Source organism: Lethenteron reissneri, chromosome 28 (assembly GCF_015708825.2).
Source record: "Lethenteron reissneri isolate LAM-NWPU_2019-01 chromosome 28, ASM1570882v1, whole genome shotgun sequence".
Lineage (NCBI taxonomy): Eukaryota > Metazoa > Chordata > Hyperoartia > Petromyzontiformes > Petromyzontidae > Lethenteron > Lethenteron reissneri.
The window spans coordinates 3,510,038-3,537,546 of record NC_083806.1 but is presented as its reverse complement, the minus strand read 5'-3'; the positions used below and the strand labels follow the sequence as shown (position 1 = coordinate 3,537,546).

The window sequence follows — 27,509 nt, the reverse complement described above, 5'->3', positions numbered from 1 at the left end:
CAATCGGAGCGAAGCGCTTGGAGGCGCCCGCCAATAGCAGGCGGACGTTCGCCGCCAGTTGACCAATGGGAGCGCGCGTTACGTGCGCGCCTTTGCGGGGGGGGGGAGCGAAGGGGCGAGGCCACGGGTTCCGAGGGCGGGGGCCTCTCCCCCCCCCCGCGGCCGCTCCCTCCAGCAGCCAGCTGGCCACGGTGACCATTCAGTGTCCCGGGCTCCAGTGGACAACCCCAGTGTCAAATCCCAGCTCCTAGCTCCAGTCTCCAGTGTCAAGCGCCAGTGGTCCAGCTCCTAGCCCCAGTGTCCAGCCTCCAGCTCCCTAGCTCATTAGAGTCTGTCGCTTACTCCAGCTCCATTCTCCAGGCTCCCAGCTCCCTCCAAGCCCAGCTGTACCGCTCCCTCTAGCTCCTTGAATTGCACCCCCTTCCTCCAGATACAGGATCCCAATATCTCCATCCCATCCCAATCGTTCTGCCCCCAGCTGGCTGGCTCACTCCACTCCAGCCGCTGCTCTCAGGGTGCCGCCCCACCCGCTTGCCCCCCTCCCCACCACCACCACCATCGCTGCCTCCTCCAAGGTCCCACTCACATCTCCTGCTTCCTCCCCCAGTCACTCGCTCGTGGCTCTCTTGGACATTCCCGCCTGTCCCATCGTTCTCCAATCGGGCTCCTTCACCCCGTGTCTCTCGTTACACCGCCTCCCCCTCCATTCAGCCCTCCTCACCCCCCAGACCCCCTCTTGCTCACGCCCGGGGTCCCCTCTCCTCCTCCTCCTGCTCCACCCCAACCGATCGCAACCAGCCCAGCGCCACCAGCTCGGTCCTTCGCGTCTGCCGTGCGCCGTCATCACCACCTCCAGCAGCAGCAGCATCATCGTCGTCCCGTGAGAGGAGGAGGAGGAGGGTGGTGGTGGTGGGTGGTGGTGGTGGGGGGATGGCAGAGCCGCTGTGTCAGCTGCTCGGGGAGCGGCTGCTGCGGCCCGTGAGCTGCGAGGACGGCGGTGCGGCAGGAGCTCAGCCCGGGCCCGAGGTGGCCGGGGCCGTGGCCGCCGCGGTGACCCCGGGAGTTGGTGACCTCCCCACGGCGACCCTGACCGGAGAGGGCCTCTCCGCCGTGGGGCTGTTCTTCTCTGCGCAGTGGTGCCCGCCATGCCGCGCGTTCACGCCGCTGCTCGCGGACTTCTACCGCAAGCTGCGGGAGCGCCTCGAGGTGGTGCTCGTCTCGTCCGACACGGACGCTCAGCAGTGGACCGAGCACAGGCAGCACATGCCCTGGCCCGCTCTGCCCTTCGATGACCGGCAGCGTAAGGTGAGAATGGTGCGGAACGGTGAGGGTTTGCTAGAATGAACGGTGAGGGTTTGGAAGTATGTTGGTGAGAGGAAGGTGGTGAGGGAGTGGTGGGAGAGGTGGTGAGGAGCTGTTATGGGATGGGATGAAAGAGGTGAGACTGAGAGTAAGGAGAGGGGGGAATGTGAGTGATAATAAATCAAATTAAAGGTGAGGTTAGCTGTGAGGAAGTTGGGGGTGGGTGGGGGATACAATAGAGAGGTGAGATGAATGGATGGAGTAAGGCGAGGGAGGTTTTGGTGGGTCTCGAGGTGGGAATCCATACACCCACAGGGTTGCAATGGAACACTGACCCAACAGTAGCATCCTCTGAGTAATTGACCCTTGACCAGGTTAGAAACTATTGAGACTGCATGGGGGACATGTGGACATCAAGTAAAAAAAATGCTTCAACATTATCGAGGATTATATTGGGCACAGTCGAGCGTACATTTGGCAGATATGCTGGGTTGGCCTGGAGTTGATCAATTTTCAGAAGGGTTTCACGTTGAAATGTTCGACCAATTCCTTTTTAATGGGAGTTTTGTATGAGCTAGGAACCAGAGTACCTGGAGAAAAATCATCATTGAGAGGATAACACTCAAAGCTCCTAACAGATTAGTTCATTAATCCATTTGCTGTACTGCCATCTGGCCACCATGCAGTGTGTTGCGTTTGGAATTTTAATTGAAAAATCTGCAGATCATAAATTTGTGAGATGCCAAACACACTGGCACACATTCTAATACAGTCCCCTCCTGCAAGTGTCTTGAGACCTTTAGGCTTTACTGGATAAACAATATAACTTTTTCAACCACCGTCAATATTACCACGGTCAAATCCACCATTACCAACTTGATTAACTTTACTATCCATCACCAACAGCACCATTCATATTATTACCATCATCACTCTTAGCTTTGGCACGATCGAATCCACAATCACGTTACTGATGCTACCTTCATATATTCCACTCTGATCATATCATCTTTAATGGTACCATCAGCTCCACTGTCTATACACTACACCGTCACTCATCCCACCCTCACCTCCCCCATTGAACACTCCATCGTGAATAACTACACCATCTTTAGATCTCCATCACTACCTTCACGTTCACAATGCACCACCATTGCTACCTTAACCGTCACTCTTGCCAATTCTACCATCACCACCACCATCACCTTCATCACTAGTATCAGCATTACAATCAACTTCACCACCAGCATCTTTATGATCACCCTCACATGTCTCCTTTAGCCTGTGCTTCCCCTCTATGCCTCGCTTAATCCGGTGATTGACACCTGATGTCAGCCACAATCAATTATCTGCTCGCCAATTCATCCCTGGTGGTTGTCAGTCAATCAATTCCCGCTGTGAGATCCCCGGTTTATTTCCACATGGAGCTCTATTGTGACAGGCGAGACTGCACCGTAGCTGCCTTATCGCCTCGTCTGCCATCCTTGTCATCCACACTCCGCATTGATTTGACCACCAAGGCTCTGCGTCTCCCGCCACATCCTGGAAACTTCTTATCGCCCAGTCCCAGACTCATCTTAAGAGACAGACTCATCACAGAGCAAGTAACAGACACAAAGACCCATCACAGACCCATTTCAAGAGTTAGACCCACGCAGAGACCCATCACACAGCCATCACAGACAGATCACCCATGACAGACCAAATAGCGGACACACTCATTACAAACACAGGTCAACGATAGAGACATAAACCCATCATCCTACCATCAAATAGACAGACTCATTGCATTGGAGACCTACCACATAGACAATCCCATCACAGACCAAATCACAGACACAGACTCATTATGTAGACATAAACTCATCATGGGTTCATTACAGACACACACCGTTTAGAGACACATATCCCTTCCAGATCTGCCATAAAGACACAGACCCATCAAAAACACAAGAGGCCCATCACAATTACTCACATTCACCACAAACACATACCCATCATAAGCCCATCATGTACAAATATCACACGTACATATCCATCACAGATTTCTCAGAGTTGTGCACCCATCATCACCGTTCACCGGCTCATGGCATCGCACAGTACAGTGCGCCTTTTATCGCAATGATGTCCATGACTGCATCCTGTCCTATCGTTTCTCTGTAAATGTCACTTTAAAATCCTTTCTTGGGCCTAACGGTCGCTCAGCCTGGAAAAAATCAACTGGACAAATATTCCTGTTTTTTTTAGCCACCGCACAGGAAAATACATTTGCTTGCTACAAGTCACTTGCAGTGTTCTTGGCTGCTCACTGTCTCCCGTAGAAGGACCATTGCCTGAAACGTTCGCCTATTTTTTGCCTTTGTTTGAAGGCATTTGTTAGTGAAGAACACCTGGTGTTTGAGGGGCATATTTGGTCTGTACACCACTGCCTCCTCAGGTTATATTAGTATTACAAACATTTGTGTTTCGTGTCGAAGTGTTTCCTGCAAGCAGTGAATTAATTGCACCTACGCAAAGATTTACACTCGTAACAGGTACACTAAAGGCCCCGTGGAATGCACTCATTGCGCACTATGTTGCCTTTGCTGCGTTGCCTTGATCACAACGCATGTGCTGCGGCGTAATGACAGGTTATTCTCAAGCTTTATTGTTTGCTATGGGTCGGGTTTATTGCTTTATATTTGCACTCGGTGTGCTGTAAAATGTAAGCGGGCCAACATCCACGTCCATACCAATACATTTGATCAATCTGGCTAAAAGGACCCATGGTTGATTTAATTGATACCTCTCAGAGAGTGGAATTTTCATGCAGCAGCCATCGTCGTTGCCGTACTCATGATCATCAGTAATCCCAGGCGTCTGTAAAGCTGCCCATACTGGAAAATGCTTCTGCCTCTAATTGGTATTTTTTCTGGGGCTTACAAGGCCATGATACATACATTCGGGCAATGTTATGGCAAGCAGCACCAGCAACATTCATTTACTATGACCAGTTATGGCCACTTGTATGGAAATGGCATAGAGTGATGGAATTTGCTTCAGAAAACAATTGTACGGCAACCAATTCGAAAGAGCATTGCTGATAACGTTCGTTGGTGATGATCGACCTTAACTTCTGTATTAATTTGTGCACTACATCCATGGATAGGAAAGATGGCACGGACAGCTTTTTGGGATTAGGACTTCCATTTGGAGTATTTTATAGAGTATCAGGATTTAATATACAGTAAACGCAACCTGAAAACAGCTGTGCTTTCAATGTGAGGTCTACCAGGGGCTGCTGGTTACACAGCCGTGATAATTAACAGTAATAACCATGCCACTTATCCGCGAAAGCCTTATCGAAGAGTCTAAAGGCTTTTTAGGAGAGTCCTGGATTTGCATGTGTGGCCCGTTTCTTTTATTAACGAGTGACACCAAATTCTCCTTTTCAAATAACCAAAGTCTGAAATGTGGTAATTCATACCAAAAGGTGCTTGTCATCACTTATTTGATCCAGAGCGACCTAATTATATACCTACGTAGGATAAATGCTGTAAACCACAAACTGGTCGTGTGTGCATTCAGGTGCATGTGTGTAGCAATGTTGAAAAGTGATCCCTTTCAACAACTTTTCACAAGTGTTCTCGAGTGTGCCCCCAGTATGGATAAAGAAACCCGTGGTGTATTGCGGGGATATCAGAGTTAGTTCTGCAACATCATCTTTCGGGACCGTTCACTGACAGAGTGGTGCAACTCACACGAGTGAGAGTTTCAAACCAAAATGTCATCTTCTGCAATGATGTCAAACTTTATTTCAATGTTTTCCCACAAAATATTAACTTTGAAATGTACTCACAGCCAAGCGGTGGACACGTGTAGGCATGCACGTGGATATTGATCACGATTTGCAGCAACAGCAGTTGCCTACAAGTGGGGTGACGTGGAAACTGCGCGTAGTTGAAGCCATTGCGCAATTAGATGCGCATTAACATGTGCTCCCCAGCCGCAGCAGATTCTGCGGAAAAATCAATGGATCAATGTCAGGGTGGACGTGGGGCCAACGTGGATAACTACAGTGGGAATGGAGGCGGAATGCGTAGCATAAACACTCGACTGACCGCGTGAGAAGACAGCCTGTGAAGAAAGAGCGTCCTGTCCTCGGTCAACCAAAAAACCGTACCTGTTACGTAAGAAAATCTAAATAGATTGTCGTGAAACAGTTTTAACCAAAGCGTTAAGAATATCTACTGCCTTCTCCTGAGTTATCATTGGTCCTATATTTGAGACATCGTTATAACCTGTGTTTACAAGAGTGGTTTATTTAATTCGGTCCAACTGAGCCAATTTATTTCTCTTCGTGTGAAAGTTTAAGTGAACCATCTCACCAGAGGGAACGTTTGAACCCTCCCTCAGAGCAATTAAATAAAATGTATTTACACTGGCTTAAAACTACTTTCATGATACACACATCACTGTCATATTTTTTGCATTTGCAGACTTTAAAACACGCTAAATAATTTTAGGGGAATTTTTTTCAATCGGATGTGAATTTGAAATTGTTGCGGTTTGGGGTGGCAGGAATTTGCAGAATCCTCAACAAGTGTTCGCCATCTTACAGTGTTTCACGAGATAGATTATTATCTCCACAGTGCGTGGTTGCCATGCTCTGTTGGCCGTTTACATTCTCAGCGACCTCGTTAATGGGCCTCCTTTGACCGTCTCATTCAGAGGCTGCGAACCCAGAGCTCGCAACTGGCCAAGCGTCCCGTGCATGCGCTTGCCATCCTCTGCTGGAAACGCCTGCTCCAGGGCTGTCAAAACAATGTGCTTTTTTGCGGGTCGCTCGCTTGACTTCCTCCTCGGCGTAATGCTGAGGCTTAGACGTGGCACGTGTGAGGAGGTCGGACAGCTTAGGGGGCTAATACCGTGTCAGAGACGCCGAGCCGGCACCACTGAGAGCCCGGGTTCGAATCCAGGCTACAACCACGTGTGGTTGAACTGGGTTCTCAAGTGTCGTGAGTTGGTGGCCGATGTTTGGTTGGCTATGGCGGCATGAAAAAAATACAATAAAATGAATTTTTAGAAAATTTTAATTAGGATTTTTTAAAGGAAATTCTATCTGAGAAATAAAATAATGTTGGTTTGATTGCTGTGGAGTGCATTACTGTAGCAGGGCATGCGACGTGCCACATGGTGCGAATAATAAGCTTTTCAATCGACTTCGGATGCTGTATATGCTTCCACCGTCAAGAGTCCGTTATAAAAACGTGCAGTGTTGTGCACTGCCAGAGTTTCAAATGGAAAATTCTTCGTCTGATGACATGACGGTTCGAATATAATTGGTGGTGGGGGGGGGGGGAACACATTTTTTAAGCTGACGCGCGTCACATTTCATCAGAAGCGTGTGTGGAGGTCGCCCGCTTGCTGTTGGGGTCACAGCAGCTTCCCTCCCGAGCCATGCGGTGCGGAGGATCTCCAGTCCGTGTAGACGGAGACCCCAGCTGGGGCCGCGTTTGACCTCGGACCGTGGTGATATTTGAAGTCAAATAAGAGACTGCGTGCTTGCCTTGCGGGGGGCATGCTGTGCAGTTTATCCGCTCATCCTTGTGATACGTTTGTTTGAAAAACAGCTGCTGAGACCTCCGCTGTTATGCATTATTTTTCCGTCTTAATTGCTAACCCACATCCTGTGGTTTATCCACTGAGAGCTCGGTGTGATGAGTTAATACATGCTCGTCATGTCTGAAACCTGTCACGGCACATTGTGCGTCTTTAGATGACGGCAATTGCACACATCTTCTTTTTGTACGGATGCACGAGTCGGCTAATAGCGTGGATGGTCGGTAGCACTTATTCGTCTACACGCTTGTGCACTCTATTATTTAGGTCTAAATAATAATGTTTTTCCTTACTGAGCCTTAGCCTTTTGGAGACCCGTCCAATAGACAATCAGGAGGGGCCTTCTGCATTCGGGATGTTTGGCCAATTCCTTCAGCGCGTGTTGGTTTGCCTTGTACGTGTAAACCAGAGTAACCAGACTCATTCTCTCACAGCTGTCAGGCGCACGAGAGCTGCGAGTTGTTTTTCTTCCCCCAACCAACACATTCATTATGGTGCTATGTTTAATTATTTTCAAGGCATATTCAAATGGCAACTCATAATTGGGCATATAAATTAAATGGCAATTAGTGTGAAATATGTGTGTGCAATGAGCAGGGTTTCAGCAGTTCGTGTAACCGACACCATTTTGTCGTGTCCCTCTCATTAGCAGTGTCTACTGCGGCCCTCGACGTCAAAATCCCCAGCGTCCCGCACGGCTCCTGCCAGCTCTTGGCGCGTGGGACGGCGCCGGCTGCACAAGTAGAGAGGCTTTTGTTTAATTAAGAACACACGCGACCCCAATGAGAAGCAAATCGCAGGGCGGTGGCCTTCATTCGGTTCAGCTCGTAACTTCTGAGACTTGAAAACAGCCTCGACACAAAGTCGGAGGATTATCTTACCCCCCCCACCCACGCTGCCCAGGATAAAGGTGGGTTTTAGACAAACAGATTGGGCCTATTCCGCACGCTAATGCTCTTTTCTGGAAGCGCTTCAGCCTGGGCTCGGCTTTGCTCGTTATCCCCGCAGTTAAGGAGTCGAGGCTTGTCCGAGGTCTTGGTATCGGCCGGGCACAGCGGGTGAGCTCCTCGAAGTGGGGAGGGGGGGGATTACCTATGGCAGCTTTGCTGCTGCTTGCGGCAGGAGCCCCCGTGTCGTGCCATGCCATGGGAAGCCACGCGTGCCCACGGCGGGCTAGCGGGTTCCGTGCGATGCGGCCGCGCACCTGGGAGCAATCTGCCGTACGAGTTGACGGGGCGAGGTTAGGGGAGAGCTCGTGCTTAAGGAAGCGCTTAATTGAAGCTGCGTGCTTGCACATGTACAGTGCGTAAACATGCACTGGCGGGCGCTTGGATGAGGTTCGCAGTCGTGCGGAAGTGACTGCGTGGGTCGCCCACCCGCACAGGCAGCTTCCCCCCCCCTGGCTGCTCCCTAGGACCTCGTGAAAACTGCTGACTGCATGTTTCCTCGTTCCTTTATTGCATCTGCATTGTGATTTGAATTGTGGCTGATAACTGCCTTTCAGGTCGAGACGTGGTTTGGCGTCTTTATTTGAGCCACGTCTTCCATGTTTAAAACCTATGGTGGCCGGACGACTCTGGAGTCAGAGCGCTGAGCCGGTAGGCACAGCTTAGATCACGGGTTTAAGTTTGGGCTTCAGCACCCTGTGATTAAATCGGGGAAAAGTTTTCAAATGTAATTCTTGTCGGCCGCAATGGTATATAAAGTGCTGTCTGCAACTCTTATCCACTCTATCTTTCTATGTTTTGTGATTAAGGGCCAATGCCTGAAACGTTGCATATTATATGCTCTTCTTTTTGAGGCAGTGTTATTGACAGTTTTTTGGTGATTTTTTTTCTTCGTCATTTGTACTTTGTAGGAGTATTGCCAATGGAGTGTCACCCAATAATTTGTAAATTAACTATGCCATCAAGTACCATGAGTTGATGGTTTCAGCTCAGTTACTAGTGACTACGAACAAGAAGCCATCACTTTTGGATTTTCACTTAATTTGACAAAATTCAAACTGCGAATAATAATGCAAAAAATATCTTGCCTGTCATCCGACGGACACCTCTAGCAGGATGCATGGAAAAAGAGTACAGTGCCCCTAGTGTGTGGACAAGAGGTCAATTTAAAGGATCTCAGACGTCGCATTCTGATATCTGCCACATCCATTCTGTAATACGGGGTGATGCACTTACTCTGCAAGAGTTCCCAGCGGATAGCTTTTCGTCTCATAATCTGACGCTAAGAGCACGGTGGGAATAATACTGGAAAAAAGAGAAAGTTAAGGAATTTAGACGCAACAAAGTCCATTTGTTTAACTTTCTGGAGTTTTGCTAGCCTGAGAAAGTGTAAAAAAAATCAGGAGTGATATCCTCTGCAGACTACAATGCAACACGCAGCTCTGCAGGAGAGTGTAGTCACGTCTCCGAAGCATGTTCTTCTCACACAGCCCCTCCCGCATACCCTCCTCGCCCAAGGGACAATGAGAAAATGCCGTTTGTGCGCTGGTTGTGTGGTTTTCAGTTTAGCTCTGCGTGCATTCTCATTAAATTTGATTTTTTTTTACTCCATAAATGTTGACACATTCTTGTCGGTGTCTGGAAAGTATAAATGCTGAGATGGGTTGTGGCTGCCGTGGCATACAGCGTTGGTTGCGTGCGTGTGTGCCTAAGTGTGTGCGTATATAATCTCATCCCTGATTGCCTAAAGCACGGGTCCCTGCCAGATTACATTTGCCATGAGGGCGTGCGTGTGTGGTATTGGAGCGCTCTTGCTGGTGCCGTTAGTCATGCCGTGGGTGCAGCAGCGTTCCTGAGTGGAGCCTAGCTTGGTGGCGCTGGTGGTCTGGTCGGCCCTCCCTGGCTCCCACGTGTCTGTCTACCAGGTGCTGTCGACTGTTAGAGAGGGTGCAGGGCTCAGCGGCTCATCAACAGATTGATAAAAGTTCAACCTGTCACAGTCGTAAATGAGGAACAGGCAAGGGTCAGAGTTTGAACCTGATGGGAGAGGAATGACGGAGATGAAAAGATTTAATTTTCTTATTAGTGATGGCAGTTGTCAGCTTCGGGCTTATCCCCGTGTTTCCCACCGCTTGCTAACCATGATGGCTTCTTCTCATTTGTTTGACAGGATGCATTGGCTTTGCCTGTCTGAAACTTGGATGTTTCTTTCCCCTGGCTCAGAAGCATTCTACACCGGGGTTATGTGTCAGCTCCGGGCTCAACTATGAGCCCTCTTTGTAGCAGCAGTAGCAGCTGCAACTTGAGAGTCTTGAGTCAGGGGTGCAGGGTAGGCTCGGAGCTCCGAGTTGGTGTCCCGGGCTCGCTGCTTTAATCCCCAGCCTGACCCTGGGGTGCTTTGATCTGGTGATCTGCAGCGACAAGAAAGACTGGGTTAGAGGAAAGCCCCTATGCTGACTCAATCTTGCTTAATTTATTTGTCAGGGCACTAAAGGAACTTGGAGTTGTCAAAGTATCAGAGCAGCATCTTCATGTGTAGTAGTAATCATAATTATGCCCTCTTGTCAACCAGGGAAGCTTCACCAAGCACTCAACACGTTTCCACGAGTTCCTTGGATTGGGATGTGTGGCTAATTCCATGAATGAGTGTTTTACTTCATATGGGAGGAAACTGATAACCGGGGAAAACAATCCTGAGCACGAGGTAAATCCTACACAGATAGATTAAAAATCCACTGTTTGCCGTCCTGTAGCCCAGTTTGTATTGGGGCTGATGTTAACTGCGGAAACCCCATGTCGATTCTTATAGCTCACGATACATGCTTTGAATTGTACGCGCAAGAATCAGAATTTAAAAAAATGTGTTGTACGTTTCGAGTTAATGGAACTTCTCCAGCCACTAGAGGCCACTACATTCATCGCAATGCTATAAAGAAGACTTAATTCTTGACTCGTATCGTGACAATTGACCGATTGCCAATGGTGGTGAGTTGTTACAGCCCTGGTGGACACTCACTTTCCCACATTAGTACTGGTACCCAGAGGACAACCGTGTGATATTCAATAGGCAAAGCGAACGTGTAACTGTAGCCAGGTCGTGCAGGATTGCAGCGGCAGGGACCACTTGGTAAGGAGCGAGAGAAACGGCCAAGGAATTTCGCAGCAAAGCAGAACGGGAAACAGTGACTGCTCAGGCCCCCCAGGCCAGCCAACCTCCCAAGGCGCTCCGTGGAAGAAAAAAAAAGCCAGAAAGGAAAAGGACGGCAACCGGCGGGCGGTCTGTCGCTGGCTTCTTTCAGCCACTTGCGCACTGGGGCGCCGGGTTGAGAGCGTGGTGGAGTCGCGTGAAAAGAACCAGGTGCCCTCTCGTTGGCTCGCCCACGATATTCCGATTGACCGAGATGTTTGGAGGCGAGATAAATAAATAATTGGGGCTAAATTTGCCAGATAAAACAACACACACGCACGCACAAAAATGCGTTGTGCCTTATGGCAGTATAGCACAACATTTCTTGGCCTAATGTGTGTTTTTTCAGGCAGCGCCAGCCGCTCCAGGGTGAATTTATTGGCGTGCGCTTATCTGGGTTGTACACAAACTGTGCGTGCCCGAAAGTCGTAAACCCACTCCACCGTGGCTTTTGCTTGTGGGGCTGTTGCGTCTTTGGTTGATAGCAAACATTTTAGGTTTTTTTTGTCGTTTAGGCTCTTTGAGGGCTTCGGGAGACCTGTGCCATGGGGTCACAAAAAAGGTAAAAGTGCAAGGACAGACATAATAATTGTGGTTTTGCACGCAGTGCCCCCCAAAGAAACGGCGGTGTCTGTTTTTCTCTGGCACAGTGTCTGGACAGCAGGGGTCTTGGCTGTTGCCTAGCGACAGTCTGGTTGGTGATTCCCAGGGGGGAAAGGGGGGCTAATGAGAGAAACGTCCTCCCCACTCCTGATGCCTTTTCTCCCGAGACCAGCCGGTGCGGCATGCAAACACACCGTCACACACCGTCACGTCGTTCCCACATACCGTCACACACCGTCACACACACACTGATACGGAGTCTCCACACACCAACACACGTCACACACACACCGTCACACACACACACCATCACACACACACACCATCACACACACCGTCACGTCGTTCCCGCATACCGTCACACACCGTCACACACACACCGTCACACACACACCATCACATCGTCCCCACACACTGTTACACACACACCGTCACACACACACCATCACACACACACCGTCACACACACACCGTCACACACACACACCGTCACACATATACCGTCACACACACCGTCACATACACCGTCACACACACACCGTCACATACACTGTCACACACACACACCGTCACACAAACACCGTCACACACACACCGTCACGCACACACACACCGTCACACACACACACCGTCACGGAGTCTGCACACACCAACACACACACTCCGACACGCGGTCTCCACATACACCGACACAGTGTCTCGTCCAGGGCTAGAGCGATTCACTTCCCTCCACCCCACCACCTTGGCGATGTGACAATGTAATACTGCGACTGCGTAGGTTTGTGTGGTTGCGCTGTGTAGCTGTCCGGTGGGTTGAGCCGTGCATCGTTCGGCACAATGTCCAACGTTTTTCTCCTCGTGCTGGGAGCTTCTTCAGGAAGTTGTGCTTTCACGGCTGTGATTTGTTTTGGGACCGATTGTTTTTTAATACATTGCGGTGAATGTTGACGCCAATTGCAGCTTCGGAGGAGATGTCAACCCATTGAACACAACACATGAATCTCAACCCATTGATTCTTACACGCGCAATTCGATGCATGTATCATGAGCTTAAGAGTCGATATTTATTGATGGGTCGTTCCACCCACGGTCTCCGCGTGCACTGTCGACACACAGGCACCACAGCACGCGGTCAACGCTATTTCCATTCAGGAATGTTTATTATAAAAATGTATGCTTTTTTTGCCCTTATTTTTACCGCCTCAATTGTAATGCTTCTCATTTTTTCGCGTTGCATTTGTTTAGTTTTGTCTGCTTCATGAGCCTCAATGTAACAATAATATAATTTTCATATGTCAATATAGTTTGTTGAAATGTATGATAAGCCATTCAATGCATGTATTGTGGGCATAAACAACTCTTCTAATCAATACATTGATTCCTACATTCGTTAAAGGCATTCTTGTATTCATTGGTTTAATGTGCCTACATAAACGCACGTATTGTGTGTAAACCGTGCCGGTAATAATGTACTTAGTGTAATATTTTTGTAAAAGCGTGTGTCGTGTCTACCCTGTCCCATGTTGACACAGGCTGCAGTGAGTGTGTGTCGCACCTAGGAAAGTTATCGGCAGTGAAAGTTGATCCTGCGCGTCTTTGCAGGTGGCGGCGTTGCCTGGTGCAGTCACGACGAGTGACGCTAATCCCCCTGAGCGTCACCCCCACGCCACCGCCACCGCACACCTGCGTTAGCGACAGTCGGGGTGGCAGCCGAGGGCCGGCGTGGGTCAGAGTCGCGTTCCGTCTTTACTGAGTTCCAGTGAGCAACATCACTCACACCGGAATCCTGAAAAACTAAAGAACAACCCCATACGTACGTGTTGCTGTATAGATTAATGTGCTCTTCCTGCCTCCAGTTCCCCCCCCCCATCCCAATTTTGGCTAGGGGTGTTTAAATCGGGCGTTGAGCCTCAGGAATTTCCACCAACTCGTAAGAACCCTGAAATCTTGTGCCACATGAGGCCTGCCTGGCGCAAGCGTAACTGAGCGGTGCCAACCCCCCACTGCACCCCGGCATGTTAATCTTATAATTTTTTCAACGCTGCACTTGCGAAATATGATTTTATCAGCCTTTTTTTTTTTCCCCCCTCCGCTCTTGTGTATTTGACTAATGATGTAGAAAAATATTGTTTCGCTGAATAAACGCAAGGCCCTCTGGCTTTGCCGCTGGAACCCGTTTTGTGACGCGACTCCCTGCTCCGTGCCCCGTGCTGCTTTACCGGCGTGGCGAACACTCTTTATGAAACTCGATAGTCGTCTCTGAATTCAACACCCACGCTGGGGCCGGCTGTAAAGGGCTTAATACCAAAAGATCGAGACTGTAAACTTGTGTGCGCTCCCCGGGAGGCATCGTTCTACAGAGGCAGCGCCGACCGTTTGCGACCCCTGAATTCATTGTTTGGTTGGACGCGACCCCCCGCGACCTCTCTTAAAATCCCAGCGTGTTTTATTGACACCATTCAACTCCAGGAAGTGTCGTGGGCACCTCTGGCTGGGGGTGGTGAGGAGTGAGCGGTGTACCCCTACCCCACCCATCGCAAGACTGTGTGCATCGTCACCGGCACCACTGGATGGGGTTATGCAGAGGGAGCAGAGCAGAGGGGTTGTGCGGGTTCTGGCATTGGAAACCACACTCTCGCACGCATATACGTTCATGGGGCCTCATCCCAACGGTGCGGTGTGTGTGGCGTCTTCATGTGCGTGCACAAAATACCAAGCAAATTGGACTCCTGCCCGAGTTGACTTTCCAGCAGATGAAGCATAATCACGACAGGTGTGACAAGGCGGCCGGAGGTGACACGGGTGAACGCCGGAACGTCACAATATTGGCACTGCTGGAACGCGCTTGTTTAAACACGCAACAACAAAGAGCGGCCTGCAGAAGTTTTCGTGCTACGAGGACTTGCAGCGATAACAGGAAGCGCGTGCATTGTGCACGGCGACGTGCGCGTCATGTGTGCGCGGGAAGGTGGCGCCATCGCCAACGTGCAGGCCCCGCCGCAGCCTGCGATTGTACAAACGCTGCGTGCAGCGCAGTCCCAGCGCAGTCATGGCTTCGAACGGAGCCCCGCTTGTCGCTGTTGTGTCCACATCAGAGACACCATGAGAAAAGCGGTTTTGGAACTTGACAAAAAAACAAACAAAGTGCTTATCACAAGGCAGTCTCATTCACAATGGAGATAATTTGTTGTTATGAAAATAAGCAACACTGTGCTTTGAAAATAGTGGCGCTCTGTATATCCATCGGATGTGCGGTTGCCATTGACCGTGAAATGCCGTCTACTGCTGTCACGGCTGTGGTGGCTGGCACAGCACGCGCTATTTGTTATTCAGACGAGCAGACAGCCAAGCACAGGCGTGCGTCTCTGAGCGCTATCTGCGACTCTTTGCCAGGGTGGGGGCGGCAAGGAGTAGCTCGTTCTGTCAAGGGAGGGGGGGGGGTGATGTGGCGAGAGGTGCAGCGCTTGGCACAGCGGCTCAACGGTGCTCGGGCACACAAAGGAGCGGAGTAACGCGATCGGAGCTGCCGCCCACTCCAAGGAAATCCAGCGGCTGTAAACGATGAAAGGGCGCGATGCAATTTGTAGCATGATGGCGCGCACGGCGTGGGGGATCGTGTTGCCGGGCACCCCGCGTGTCGCCAGGAGGCCGGACTAGCGGGCTAGGGATGCGCTCGTGCTGCGTGTGCTGCGAGAGGCCCCTTCCTACAGCAAGCTGTGTCAACAGAGACGGCCGCTTTGGGTTTGGGGAAGTGTTTTATGACTCCTCAGGAAGTTGTTTGGAGAGAAAAAAATAAATGAAAGATTTTTTTTTTGTTCAGGAAACTCTGGAGCGGTGGAGTTGTATTTATTATGCGAGTCAAAATGTATTTTTATTATACGTGTAATCAAATTGTTTTGGACTGATCCCAACATTTGCTGCGAATGTAGCGGTGAGAGAACTTGCAGAGCGTACTGCATAGCGTGCTTAAAGCGACATCTGAAATGCATTCCTTTTGCGTGTTGTCATCGGTCTCTGTTTGCAGTTCAACTTGTGCCGAAAGTTTAAGATCACGGGCATCCCTTCTCTCGTCTTCCTGGACGCCAAATCAGGCCGAGTCATCACCAAGAACGGTGTGGCGCTAGTGTCTGAGGATCCCAATGGTGAGCACGCCACTGCCATCACTGCTTGGCCCGTCCATGCCCAACACTTTTCTCATATTTTATTTATTCCTCTTTACAAATTCATTCTCGCTCTCACTCATCATGAGTTCCACCCCACATGCATGCTGCTTGGATGGAGTTAAAGACAATTTTCTATTCACAGTGTTGAGTCAAGTAAGGCCTGAAATATTTTTGTAAATGTGCAATCCTGTGTTTGGGCGCATCAACCAATTGCCATGATAAAACGTCGTGATAAATCGGCGCAATTGTGGAGCAACCATCACCAGCGATCTACACCGGCAACAGTTGCCACAGAATATATTGGTCTTTAAATAGAACTCCGTCATTATATCTGTACAACTCACCATAATTGCTCGTGCTAAATGCATTGCCGGTGAAGCTTGCTGATGATGAGGATTGCACTAAAATTTCTCGTATAGCATGGACTTAACAGATGGTGAAAAGTTGCCGAGTAGCTCAGGTCCCTCCTCCTACCCCTGCTGACAGATTGCCCCTTTTGCTCCCCCTTAGTATTCGGTTCCCGGCCACTGCCAAATATTTGGCGAGATGTTCCCGTGTGTTTAAACTGCGCACTGTAAATACACTTAGTAGGTGGAGTGAAAGTCCGGCGGTGTTGAGCTTGTCGCCCGCAGGTTCCGCGCTCTCTCGCGAAATGTGTTCGGGGGAAGGTGTGAGGGGGTCGGAGGGCGAGTGGTGCGTCCATGCACCGTACATGACAGCCAAGGTTTTCGATCGCTTTCTACTCCAGGCCTCGAGTTCCCGTGGACCCCCAAGCCCTTCAGCCAGGTGATCGCGGGGCCCTTGCTGAGGTCGTCAGGTGAAAGCGTCGACTACGCGAGCCTGGAAGGACACTTTATTGGGATGTACTTTGCTGCCAACTGGGTAAGCGGTGGGGTTATGTTGACCTGGTCAGCTTGTCGAAGGTCAGAGGGAAAGGCCCTTTGCTTTGTTTTTTTCCCCACACATCTCGGAGTGCAATGGTTTTACAGTATTTTCACAACGATTGCCTTCGTTGACGAATATACTGCACCGCGGCAGTTTTGTGTGTGTGTGTACAGTGTATAATGATTGTGCCCGCAGTCAAGCCTGCGGTGTGCAACACAGCCAAGGGGGGGGGGGGGGGGGCGAGGGTGTCGCGTTTCAAACCCGCTTTGGCTTTTCATTGATTGGGAACTGCGCTCACTTGCTGCAAGTGACAGGGCAGGCGTGCGCCGGGAGCCCCAGCTGTCACGCCGCCAGGGTGGGGGTTTAGAAAAAAAAGGAAGAGGGGGGGGGGGGTTTCTTCGTGAACTTTTTTCACCGAGGTTACACTCCATCAGAGAGGTACACAGCTGTCTTGCTCATGCGGGCGCGCGTGCGTGCTAAAATTACTTGGGATGTGCGCCCGAACGTGGCGCCTGGTGGAGGTGCACGCTGCACACTGCTCGCTGCACGCTGCACGCTGCACGCTGCTCTACCCTGCACACGCAAACGTCTGCAGGCGCTGCCGCGACGGGAAGCCTGTTTTTCAGGCTCTGCTGTGGTGGGGCGGTGGTGTTGTCCATTGTGTGTGTGTGTGTGTGCCCCCAATGTGCCGTGATGATTCAACGTGGGCTTCTTGGCAGCACTGGCCGATCGCTTCTTTTTCCGTTTCTGTGAATTGGTGAAGAATAACGAGTGCAGCTGCAAAACCCATTAAAATAGTTCTCTCGGTTCTGTACCGTGACCCCCTCCTAAGAGACTCGGTGCTACCAGAGAGCACGTTAATTATCAGTGAGTGGATGAGGCATCGTTGCAGAGTGACGTGTCTGCCCCTGTGCTCTGGGTTTCCCTTGGGGTCACGCGTGTGTTTGAGTGCACGCTCCCTATGGGTAGTGGTGGCACTGTGGTGCCCACAGTTCACGACTAACCTGGCGACCTGAATTCTATTTATGGCTGTCTTCATTCAGCCACGGCTAACAGCAGTGGCAAGTGGTATCAGAACTTTTCTTGGGTCTCCCCTGGGTTAAATCGGCCACATACGAGTACCTGAATTGGTTGTTAAATAGCAATGGGGACACAGAGGTGGCCAGGTATGATTTTGGTGTCAACACACCCCCTTGTGCTCAGTATCTTAAGTGCTCACAACAGCAGTTGCTCTAACAGTCTGCATGGCTATATGGGATAACTTTGTCTTTGTCCGTGTTTCTAGTGCCCTCCGTGTAAGTCCTTCACGCCCATGCTGCTGGAGGTGTACAGGAGGGTCCGCGAGTCCGGGAAGAAGTTTGAGATCATATTTGTAAGTTCAGACAGGTGAGCTCGCTCAGCGCTCTCGGTGTGCCACGCTCTCCGGGACCCTCGCGTTATGCATCGCGACGCCAGCTTAGACGTACAGACACCGCACAGACACCGCACAGGCACCGCACAGGCATATGGATGCTGCCCCATACACAAACGAGTCGCGAGGAGAGTGGTGATGGTGGTTGTCACAGCATGCGTTGTCTTGACGCTGTCAATTATCGCTCAGTTAGAAAATCATGCCAATCCCACTATTCAAACGCGGCGAATCCACCACAAGATAGCTGTGTTTGCAATACAACACCCGTTCGATAGTAACCATGTGTGCAGACTGCCCTGGTAGCTAGAACGCGCTGGCCGCCCTGCACAATTCAGCTCGTCTGTACAGCATCCTGAGAAACGGTTGCATTTAGATGCCTTGTAAATCCACATTGCATTACTGTATATTATAATCGTGTGAGGCTCAGGGGACCGGCGCGACGCATGTCTGTGATTTACCCCAGGTCAGACGAGTCCTTTGCGCAGTACTTTGGCGAGATGCCCTGGCTGTCGGTGCCGTACGCCGACACGGCACGGCGGCTTAACCTCAGCAAGCTCTACGGCATCCAGGGTAACGAGCAGCCCCTCTCCTCCCATACACCCGTCCTGCTCCCTCCCTCCCTCTCACTCTGACTCTCCCCTTACTCTCCACTCCCTCCTTCCCTCTCCCATCACTGCATTAACACTCTACCTACCCTCGCTCCTCACTCTCTCCTCATTCTGCTCTCCAACTCACCTTCCATCCTCACTCTCCCCACCCTTCCATCACACACAGTGGAGAGTGTGGTTTTTGTCCGGCAAGAATCGTGCCAAACGGGAGCGCTGTAGCAGAGTCGGGAGTGTTTTCGTGTATTTGCACTGACATCACGGGTCTTCCGGAACCTGCTTTTATAAAAGTTATTAATGCGTCAGTGGGGAATGCATTCGAAGTGAAGAGACAGAGGTTTTTAGGCTATTGGGGGTGGTTTTTTCAAATACATTTTTGTCTTTTTGCCAATTTTATTCTATTTGTGCTGACGGCGTTAGTTCGTGATTGAGTGTCCATTTGCAATTTTTGGAGTGCAGTGCATCACCCCATGTTAGAGAGTGGCCTGTGGAAGCAAATATCACGCCACTGTTTTTGAGATCTCACACCGTGCTCAGAAAAATGTGTCAAGGAAAATGATGTTCAATTCTCAAAGCTGGAATTTAGCCAATCTGAGTGAAAAACCAATGTTAGTGGGCACTCAGTGGTGAGCGGGCTGAGACTGTCAACTTACTACATTTAAGAATCCAGCTTCATCAGAACTCAATCTATACGTGTCTAAAGAGCTCTGTGTGAATCTATGAATCTCCATTTAAGTCTACGAGTCTCTCTATAAAACAGTGGCTATCTATGCGAGTCCATGGGTTTCTTTGTCAGTCACTGGTGACTGGGGCTGAGATTATCAACTCACAAAACTTAAGAACTAATTTTAATCATGAGCCGCCAAAAGCTGGCTTCAAACCCAAGTTCTCCAGCTGTGCTGATTTACCCCTCAACCCTGACCCCGCATGTCTCCAGGCATCCCAGCGCTCGTCATGCTGGACGTGGACCGCAGCGTGATCACTCCTGCGGCGCGTGTTTCCATCATGGACGACCGCGAGGGCCGGCTCTTCCCGTGGTTCCCGCGTGCCCTGAGCATGCTGAGCGCTGCCAACGCCGAGATCCTCAACCAGGAGCCAGCGCTCGTGCTCTTTGTCGGTGAGGGCCCCTTGGTGTGCCGTGCCAGGAGCTTGTGTCTCCTATTGCGCGTTGTCAGTGCCGGCTGTTGCATTTAGCAAACGTGTTCATGTCAAATCGGCTCGCGTGCAGGCAGAGGTCGCAACCAGGTACCCGATACCCGTACCCTACCCGATACCCGGCTACCCGTACCCGGCCGGGTACGGGTACCCGTTTACGACCCTGGTGCGGCCGGGTATGGGTAGACCGTGAGTCACTGGTGAGTAACTGTTTGTTACTCATTTCCCAACGTCTTGTCTCTTCTCACAATTCAAGTTCCTAGAATCAACCCACCCGCGCCTGCAACATGGCTTCATCCCAGAGGTCGCAGTCAGGTACCCGATACCCGTACCCTACCCGTACCCCGCTGGGTACGGGTAGGGTACGGGTACGGCCGGGTACGGGTACGGGTACCCGTTTGCGACCCTGGTGCGGCCGGGTACGGGTACGGGTAAGGAATAAAAACCCGTTTGCGACCTCTGCGTGCAGGTGCTTGGTGGATTATTGCATTGCAGGATTGTGAGAGGTGGTGACGGCTTGGGAGGCCTTCTGCAAATCATGGCTGATGATGATTATGATGGTGTTGGTGCCTGAAAATCAGACAGCCGGTATCGAGTGGGAAAGCTGTGGGCCACTGCAGAGTTTTGCATAAAAACTGACATGGAGGGTAATGGCAATTCACTTTTGCAAATGTATTTGGTCTTCTCACGGAGTGGTGTTTTCGCAAGGACGGTAGTGGCTGATGTGATATTTGTTGCACAAGCACCATTGCTGATGGAGCTGCAGTCAACTTCGGCAAATGCCTTCTTCTACCAATCTGCCCATGAGACCCCGATCCCGCTGCGCCCCACATTGGAATCTTTAGCATTGGTGACTTTGGTTTACTACCCTTTGTCCTGTCCCACCCGTGTCCCACCTATGCAGCCTGTGTCCTCAATTTATATAATCCTGGTAACAACAAACCTAGGCTGGTCTCTTTTTACCTAGCCCTCTCTGGCTAAGGATTTCTGTAATGTTTTGCCTGTTTGTGCTGAGTTGCTGAAATGCAGTCGGAACTAATGAAATAGTGACGCGAATCACTTTGGTATTCCTTCTGAAAATCATTAAGTCAATTTGTCTGGAGTCTGAGAAAAAGGTTTTCGCTGCAGTACAATTACATTTTAATCCTTACATCGAGTTGTTTGAATTGTAATTATAATGCATAACTATCATTGTGTGTTTTCAATGAGTGCGTACATTTGTGTGCTTCTGGTTGTTGTGAAATCCAATCTTTATTATCCTCCAGTCCTAAACATTAACAATGAATGCTTAATGATTTGCCCCAACAACGATTCGATGTATTAGACACAATTCCTTTCACAAATTGATTATTTTGTTTGTAATGTCTCGTTTATGTGCAATTTGTAACGTCTCATATGCACACTGTTTCCAAAGTACTGCCTTGTTTTGTTTCGGTTATATAAATTATTCCATTTGCTTCAATGTACATTTACGTATATATTGGTAACGATTCTTACGTGTGCAACTCAGCACATGCAGCAGGAGCGCAATACGCGATTTTAATCTAATTAATAATTTGCAAGCTCATTAAACAAAGCAAATGTGGCCATGTGGGGCGTGTACAGACTCTAACGAGGAGGAAGAGCTGGAGCCCGTGAGACAGATGCTGCAGCCGATAGCGGAGCAGGTGATCGCTGAGTACAAGCAGCGGGGGGAGGAGCAGCCGCTACACTTCTTCTACGCCGGAGAGGTGAGGCCTCCCAGCATCACCCACACTCACCTACACCACACACACTCACCTACACCACACACACTCACCTACACCACCCACACTCACCTACACCATCCACATTCACCTCTACCCACCCACACTCACCTACACCACCCACACTCACCTACACCATCCACATTCACCTCTACCCACCCACATTCACCTACACCACACACACTCACCTACACCACACACACTCACCTACACCACCCACACTCACCTACACCACACACACTCACCTACACCACCCACACTCACCTACACCACACACACTCACCTACACCACACACACTCACCTCTACCCACCCACATTCACCTACACCACCCACACTCACCTACACCCACACACACTCACCTACACCCACACACACTCACCTACACCCACCCACAACCACCACTAACCACCCACACTCACCTACACCGCACACACTCACCTACACCACACACACTCACCTCTACCCACCCACATTCACCTACACCACACACACTCACCTACACCACACACACTCACCTCTACCCACCCACATTCACCTACACCACCCACACTCACCTACACCCACACACACTCACCTACACCCACACACACTCACCTACACCCACCCACAACCACCACTAACCACCCACACTCACCTACACCACACACACTCACCTACACCACACACCTCTACCCACCCACACCCACCACTAATCACCCACACTCACCTATACCACACACACTCACCTACACCACACACACTCACCTATACCACACACACTCACCTACACCACACACACTCACCTACACCAGACACACTCACCCACATCCACACACACGCACCTACACCACACACACTCACCACTAATCACCCACACCCACCACTAATCACCCACACTCACCTACACCACACACACTCACCTACACCACCTACACTCACCTACACCACACACACTCACCTACACCACACACACTCACCTATACCACACACACGCACCTACACCACACACACTCACCACTAATCACCCACACCCACCACTAATCACCCACACTCACCTACACCACACACACTCACCTACACCACCTACACTCACCTACACCACACACACTCACCTACACCACCCACACTCACCTACACCACACACACTCACCTACACCACACACACTCACCTCTACCCACCCACACTCGCCTATACCCACCCACACCCACCAATACCCACCCACACTCACCTCTACCCACCCACACCCACCTCTACCCACCCACACTCACCTACACCCACCCACACCCACCTCTACCCACCCACACTCGCCTCTACCCACCCACACCCACCTATACCCACCCACACCCACCTCTACCCACACACACTCACCTCTACCCACCCACACCCACCTCTACCCACCCACACTCACTTCTACCCACCCACACCCACCTCTACCCACCCACACTCACTTCTACCCACCCACACCCACCTCTACCCACCCACACTCACTTCTACCCACCCACACCCACCTCCAGCCACCCACACTCACCTCTACCCACCCACACCCACCTACACCCACCTATACCCACCCACACTCACCTATACCCACCCACACTCACCTCTAACCACCCACACTCACCTATACCCACCCACACTCACCTCTACCCACCCACACCCACCTCTACCCACCCACACCCACCTCTACCCACCCACACCCACCTCTACCCACCCACACCCACCTATACCCACCCACCTCCAGCCACCCACACCCACCACTAACCACCCACCCACCTCCAGCCACCCACACTCACCTCTACCCACCCACACCCACCTCTACCCACCCACACCCACCTATACCCACCCACCTCCAGCCACCCACACTCACCTCTACCCACCCACACCCACCTATACCCACCTATACACACCCACACCCACCTCTACCCACCCACACTCACCTCTACCCACCCACACTCACCTATACCCACCTACACCCACCCCGAACCCTCTAAAACCCACCTACACCTCCTACACGGCACCGTACCAGCAGTAGGGTTACTGGCAATATGGCGATAGTGTGATACATCGTACGATACAAGGTACACGATAATCGTATCGTCTTTTCAGATTATTTCATATTGATTACCATTTAGTTTTGCTTAAATATTTTTTCCTGACAATTATTCAATAACAAAAGCAGAATAGTTTCAGGTGTATAATGATATTATTATTTAAATGACTACTTTTAAAGTGTTTTTTTCAGTCATTGACGGAATGGTGATTGTATGACGTAATCATTTTTGTAGTTCATTTAATTATTTGTGTCTTGTATAATTGACAGCATGTACATTATAAATGTTATAGATTGTAAAGTTACATTAATAATATGACTTATGTGGCAGGCTTATGTTGAGCGAACTGCAATTGCATAAGAGTTACGTAACTTTTGTTCATAACAGAAGTACAGAAGGCACAAACAGAATACAGTACAAGTTTGAAATACATTGAGGGGAAACTGATATCGTGATATTTGTCATATTGTGAAATTTGATGTCGCCTATCATATCGTGAAAAATGATATTGCTGCGACTCTAGCCAGCGATCGGAGGAGTGGACAGCGCCGTGCTTGATTCATGGCTCGGCTTCCCTTGGATGCACGAGACTGTACAGTCGATGCCACTGGCAGAAAAGCATCACTCACTCTATATGCGAGTGATCTATAGCCTGGATGTGTCAGGTGCGAGCAACACGAGAATGGACCGTGCGAGATTAGTATCCCAGCGTGTGACCCCTTTGGCTTGTGTTCGTGTGAAGACATTCATTTAAAAAAATGTCTTCTCCCCGTGCAAATAAACTCGCCAGCACCTCGCTGCCCAGTGGAATGCGGTTTTTAAAAAAGTAATTTGAAGAACGTTTGTGACGGCTAATTTTAAAACTCGATTGTAAAATTCACGACCAGGAGACAAAGGAAATATTTGAGTGCATCATTGTTTGAGCTGCGGTTACTATTGTATCATTTAGTGCAACATTCTTCACCATAGAAGCCTGATTCATTAGAGAGGAATTCATGGCTCAATCTCTGGGAGGCTGCCCGTGTGCAGAATGTCGGCTGGTTTTTGGTTTCACGTTGCATATTTCTGAAACGTTCTCATGGGGGAGTGCGCCGATTCCAAGCAGGCAGTGGTTTCGAGTGACACGGTTTACACAACTCTCCGGGTGTCCCCGAAACCTATCTCCTCACATCAGATGTGCGTGCAGACACGTGGGATAGAATGCGCCTTCTCTGTCGATGCACACGAGGAGTGTATTCTGCCCGTCCGTGCCTTTCGCTTCACGCTTCACTCCTAACGCGACGCGATCGCTGAATACATTTGTTTTTCCTTGAACAACCACGCACATTATTAGCATTTCAATTTCAGCCATCAACCGGCAAAAAGTCGTTTTAACCTTTGCTTTGGCCAAGTCTGTACAATGGGGAAGTATTGTAAGTCCGCATGATAGATTTGGCTTCAACGTTACACATTTTTTAAGTCTGTGTTACAGTATATTTTGCATAGTTATTTGTATATTTTATTATACTTTTGTGTAAATGTTAAAGTTAATATTGGCACGAATTAGCTTTGTTATACAACTTATATATATTTTTAACGAGACTGAGAGTTGAATAAGACAACCCATACATTGTATGTTACACCAATGCACAGCACAAAGTTGGGCCGCCTATTGGTCTGATCAATCTGGTTACGCGTCTGACTGTTGGCATCCTATTTTTGGTCTGGCTGCTCAGGACGACATGGCAGACTCAATCCGTGACTTCACAGCGCTGCCGGATTGTGCGCCACTCCTAGCCATCCTGGACATCCCGGCGCGTGTCAAGTACGTGAAGGATGCCGAGGAGCTGACAGGCCACGTCATCTCCGAATTTGTGGGCGACTACCTGCACGGCAAGCTGCAGGCCGAGCCCATCTGAGGAGCTCGAGGGCACGCGGGAACCCTCCCCAGAGAAACTGAGAGATCTCTCTTGGCCGAGCGTGGAGAACGGACCGTGACCGAAAACAACTGCGGAGCCACCTTGATTGGGTTCAGATGAGAACACTGACACTTGATCGATGGCCGCACATGAGTAGTCACCGATTGAGATGGGAAACGAAACCTCTTAAGGAAACGCGGCATGGACGGATGTACGATGGTGGCGAACACCAGCATAGATCTATCACCCCCATTCACATCCCCTAGGGGCCACTGCAGGCAGATTCATCACTTATAACGGTTTTGTTATGATAGCAGAGACACACCATTCTCTAAGGTACAGCACGTGCATTGCACGGATTTAGGTGAAGTAACGTGAGTGGAGTATGCAGCGCGAAGAAGGTAAAAGTCTGGTGACGCACAAAACCAGCATCGTCCCTTTAGGTGCCACAAGGACCTCGGCGTCCCGGCCTACAAATAAACACGACCCGTAGTTTAACGTCCACCAATGAATAAGTATTTTTTTTGTCGAAGGGAGAGTTTAATTTGAAAATAATGAATTCGACGTTTTAAATTGTTTATATTGTTGGTATGCAGTAATTGTGGGTCTGGGCGAGCGAAGTATCCAGGCGGACGCGAACCCCAACGCGGGTTTCACGACCGACGCCCACATTTCTCCAGCAGTTTTAACGAGTCGACGATTACCTCTGTACGACCATCTTATTACAGTGGTCATATTTCTCCGATCCTGTTGCCTTGAAGTCCATCGACACAAAACACCATTTGTACATAACCACAACACATTACAACACAGACCCACACCTGTGACCACTGCCCACGACAGGTCCCATCATTCACTTGCAGTAACTGCTGTCATTAACATTTGTTCCATTCAAAGGCAGAAACCTTTGATCAGTCCAGTGGCTATTTATACCTATTGTAACGTGTAGAGTAGGCGTTCACTTAAGAGTAAACACTATCGGTGAAACTGCCCAATGCACACTGTCGGAGCGTGCATGGTGTTTTACAGTTTTTGAAAAAAAATGCAGATTTTTTTTCCACTTTTTCAAAGGTTATCCTGTACCTCCTGTCTCCCATTGTCCTAGTCTGCGTTGTACCAGGAGGTTGTCATCGACGATGCGGTGGCTGTGTTGTTTTCTTGCAGAACTTTTCCAGTCGTCGGCGCACCCTTTTGACACCAGTATTCATTGCTGTACTTTGATGAGAATTGCCTGTTTTTTATTTCGTTTTCTAGGTTCTACAACATTTGTGCATAACATGTGTTTTACCTTTATGGCGTACTGTTACACACAAAAAGGTTACTGCTATGCATTCAATAAAACAAGCTGAACTATGAAATTGGTGATGCGCACGACACGCAAATACACATTCGTGAGCTGTCACTGTTGCCATTTGCAGAACACTGGTGATATTAGATAATGCGGTGGAAATTTTACGTCAATGAAAAGGATTTAAAATTAATCTCGTATAGTTGGAAAATTACACTTTTCCTCATACAGCAGTTGCTTATTAAACCAACCTTAATGTTAAACTAAAGAAAATGTTATACTGCATTGGCAGTGGTACACAAGCACAAAGAACAAAGAACTCAACACATTAATCAATACCACTGCCCGTTTTCATAATAGTGCTCCATTTCAAGAAGGACGCTTGCCCAAAACATTGCCCAGTATACATTTTAGAGTGAGTTGGGTGCTCTGCAGTGGGATGGTAAGGAAAATCACCTCCATGGTGGGATGACTGGTTGTGTCACGTGCATAGTGGGGTGTGGTGACATAATGTGTGTGTGCACGTGCCATGTTCTTAGTGGGTGACAAGCTGTGTGTGTGTCACGTGGTTAGTAGGGTGACGAGGTGTGTGTGTCAAGTGCATAATGGGGTGACAAGCTGTGTGTGTGCCACGTGGTTAGTAGGGTGACTGTGTGTGCCATGTGCTCAGTGAGTCAGTGGGGTGATAA

The 27,509-nt window shown here is 49.7% G+C and overlaps 1 protein-coding gene across 1 annotated transcript; it reads left to right on the top strand.

Moving 5' to 3' along the window:
- The first annotated feature begins 127 nt into the window (after window positions 1–127).
- NXN (nucleoredoxin) lies at window positions 128–26,890 on the top strand. Its single transcript, XM_061561896.1, has 8 exons — window positions 128–1,305; window positions 15,665–15,782; window positions 16,552–16,685; window positions 17,974–18,074; window positions 18,563–18,669; window positions 19,642–19,821; window positions 21,465–21,589; window positions 25,350–26,890. Exons 1-8 carry the CDS (start codon window positions 931–933, stop codon window positions 25,530–25,532), a joined length of 1,323 nt encoding a protein of 440 aa, XP_061417880.1. The 5' UTR covers window positions 128–930; the 3' UTR covers window positions 25,533–26,890.
- The last annotated feature ends 619 nt before the right edge of the window (window positions 26,891–27,509 follow it).

Bases quoted from the DNA above. Each gene is read 5' to 3' on its own strand.
- NXN (XM_061561896.1), top strand. From the start codon at position 931: ATGGCAGAGCCGCTGTGTCAGCTGCTCGGGGAGCGGCTGCTGCGGCCC. The intron at 16,686-17,973 runs GTAAGCGGTGGG...CCGTGTTTCTAG, and splicing joins TGTACTTTGCTGCCAACTGG to TGCCCTCCGTGTAAGTCCTT. The intron at 18,075-18,562 runs GTGAGCTCGCTC...GATTTACCCCAG, and splicing joins ATATTTGTAAGTTCAGACAG to GTCAGACGAGTCCTTTGCGC.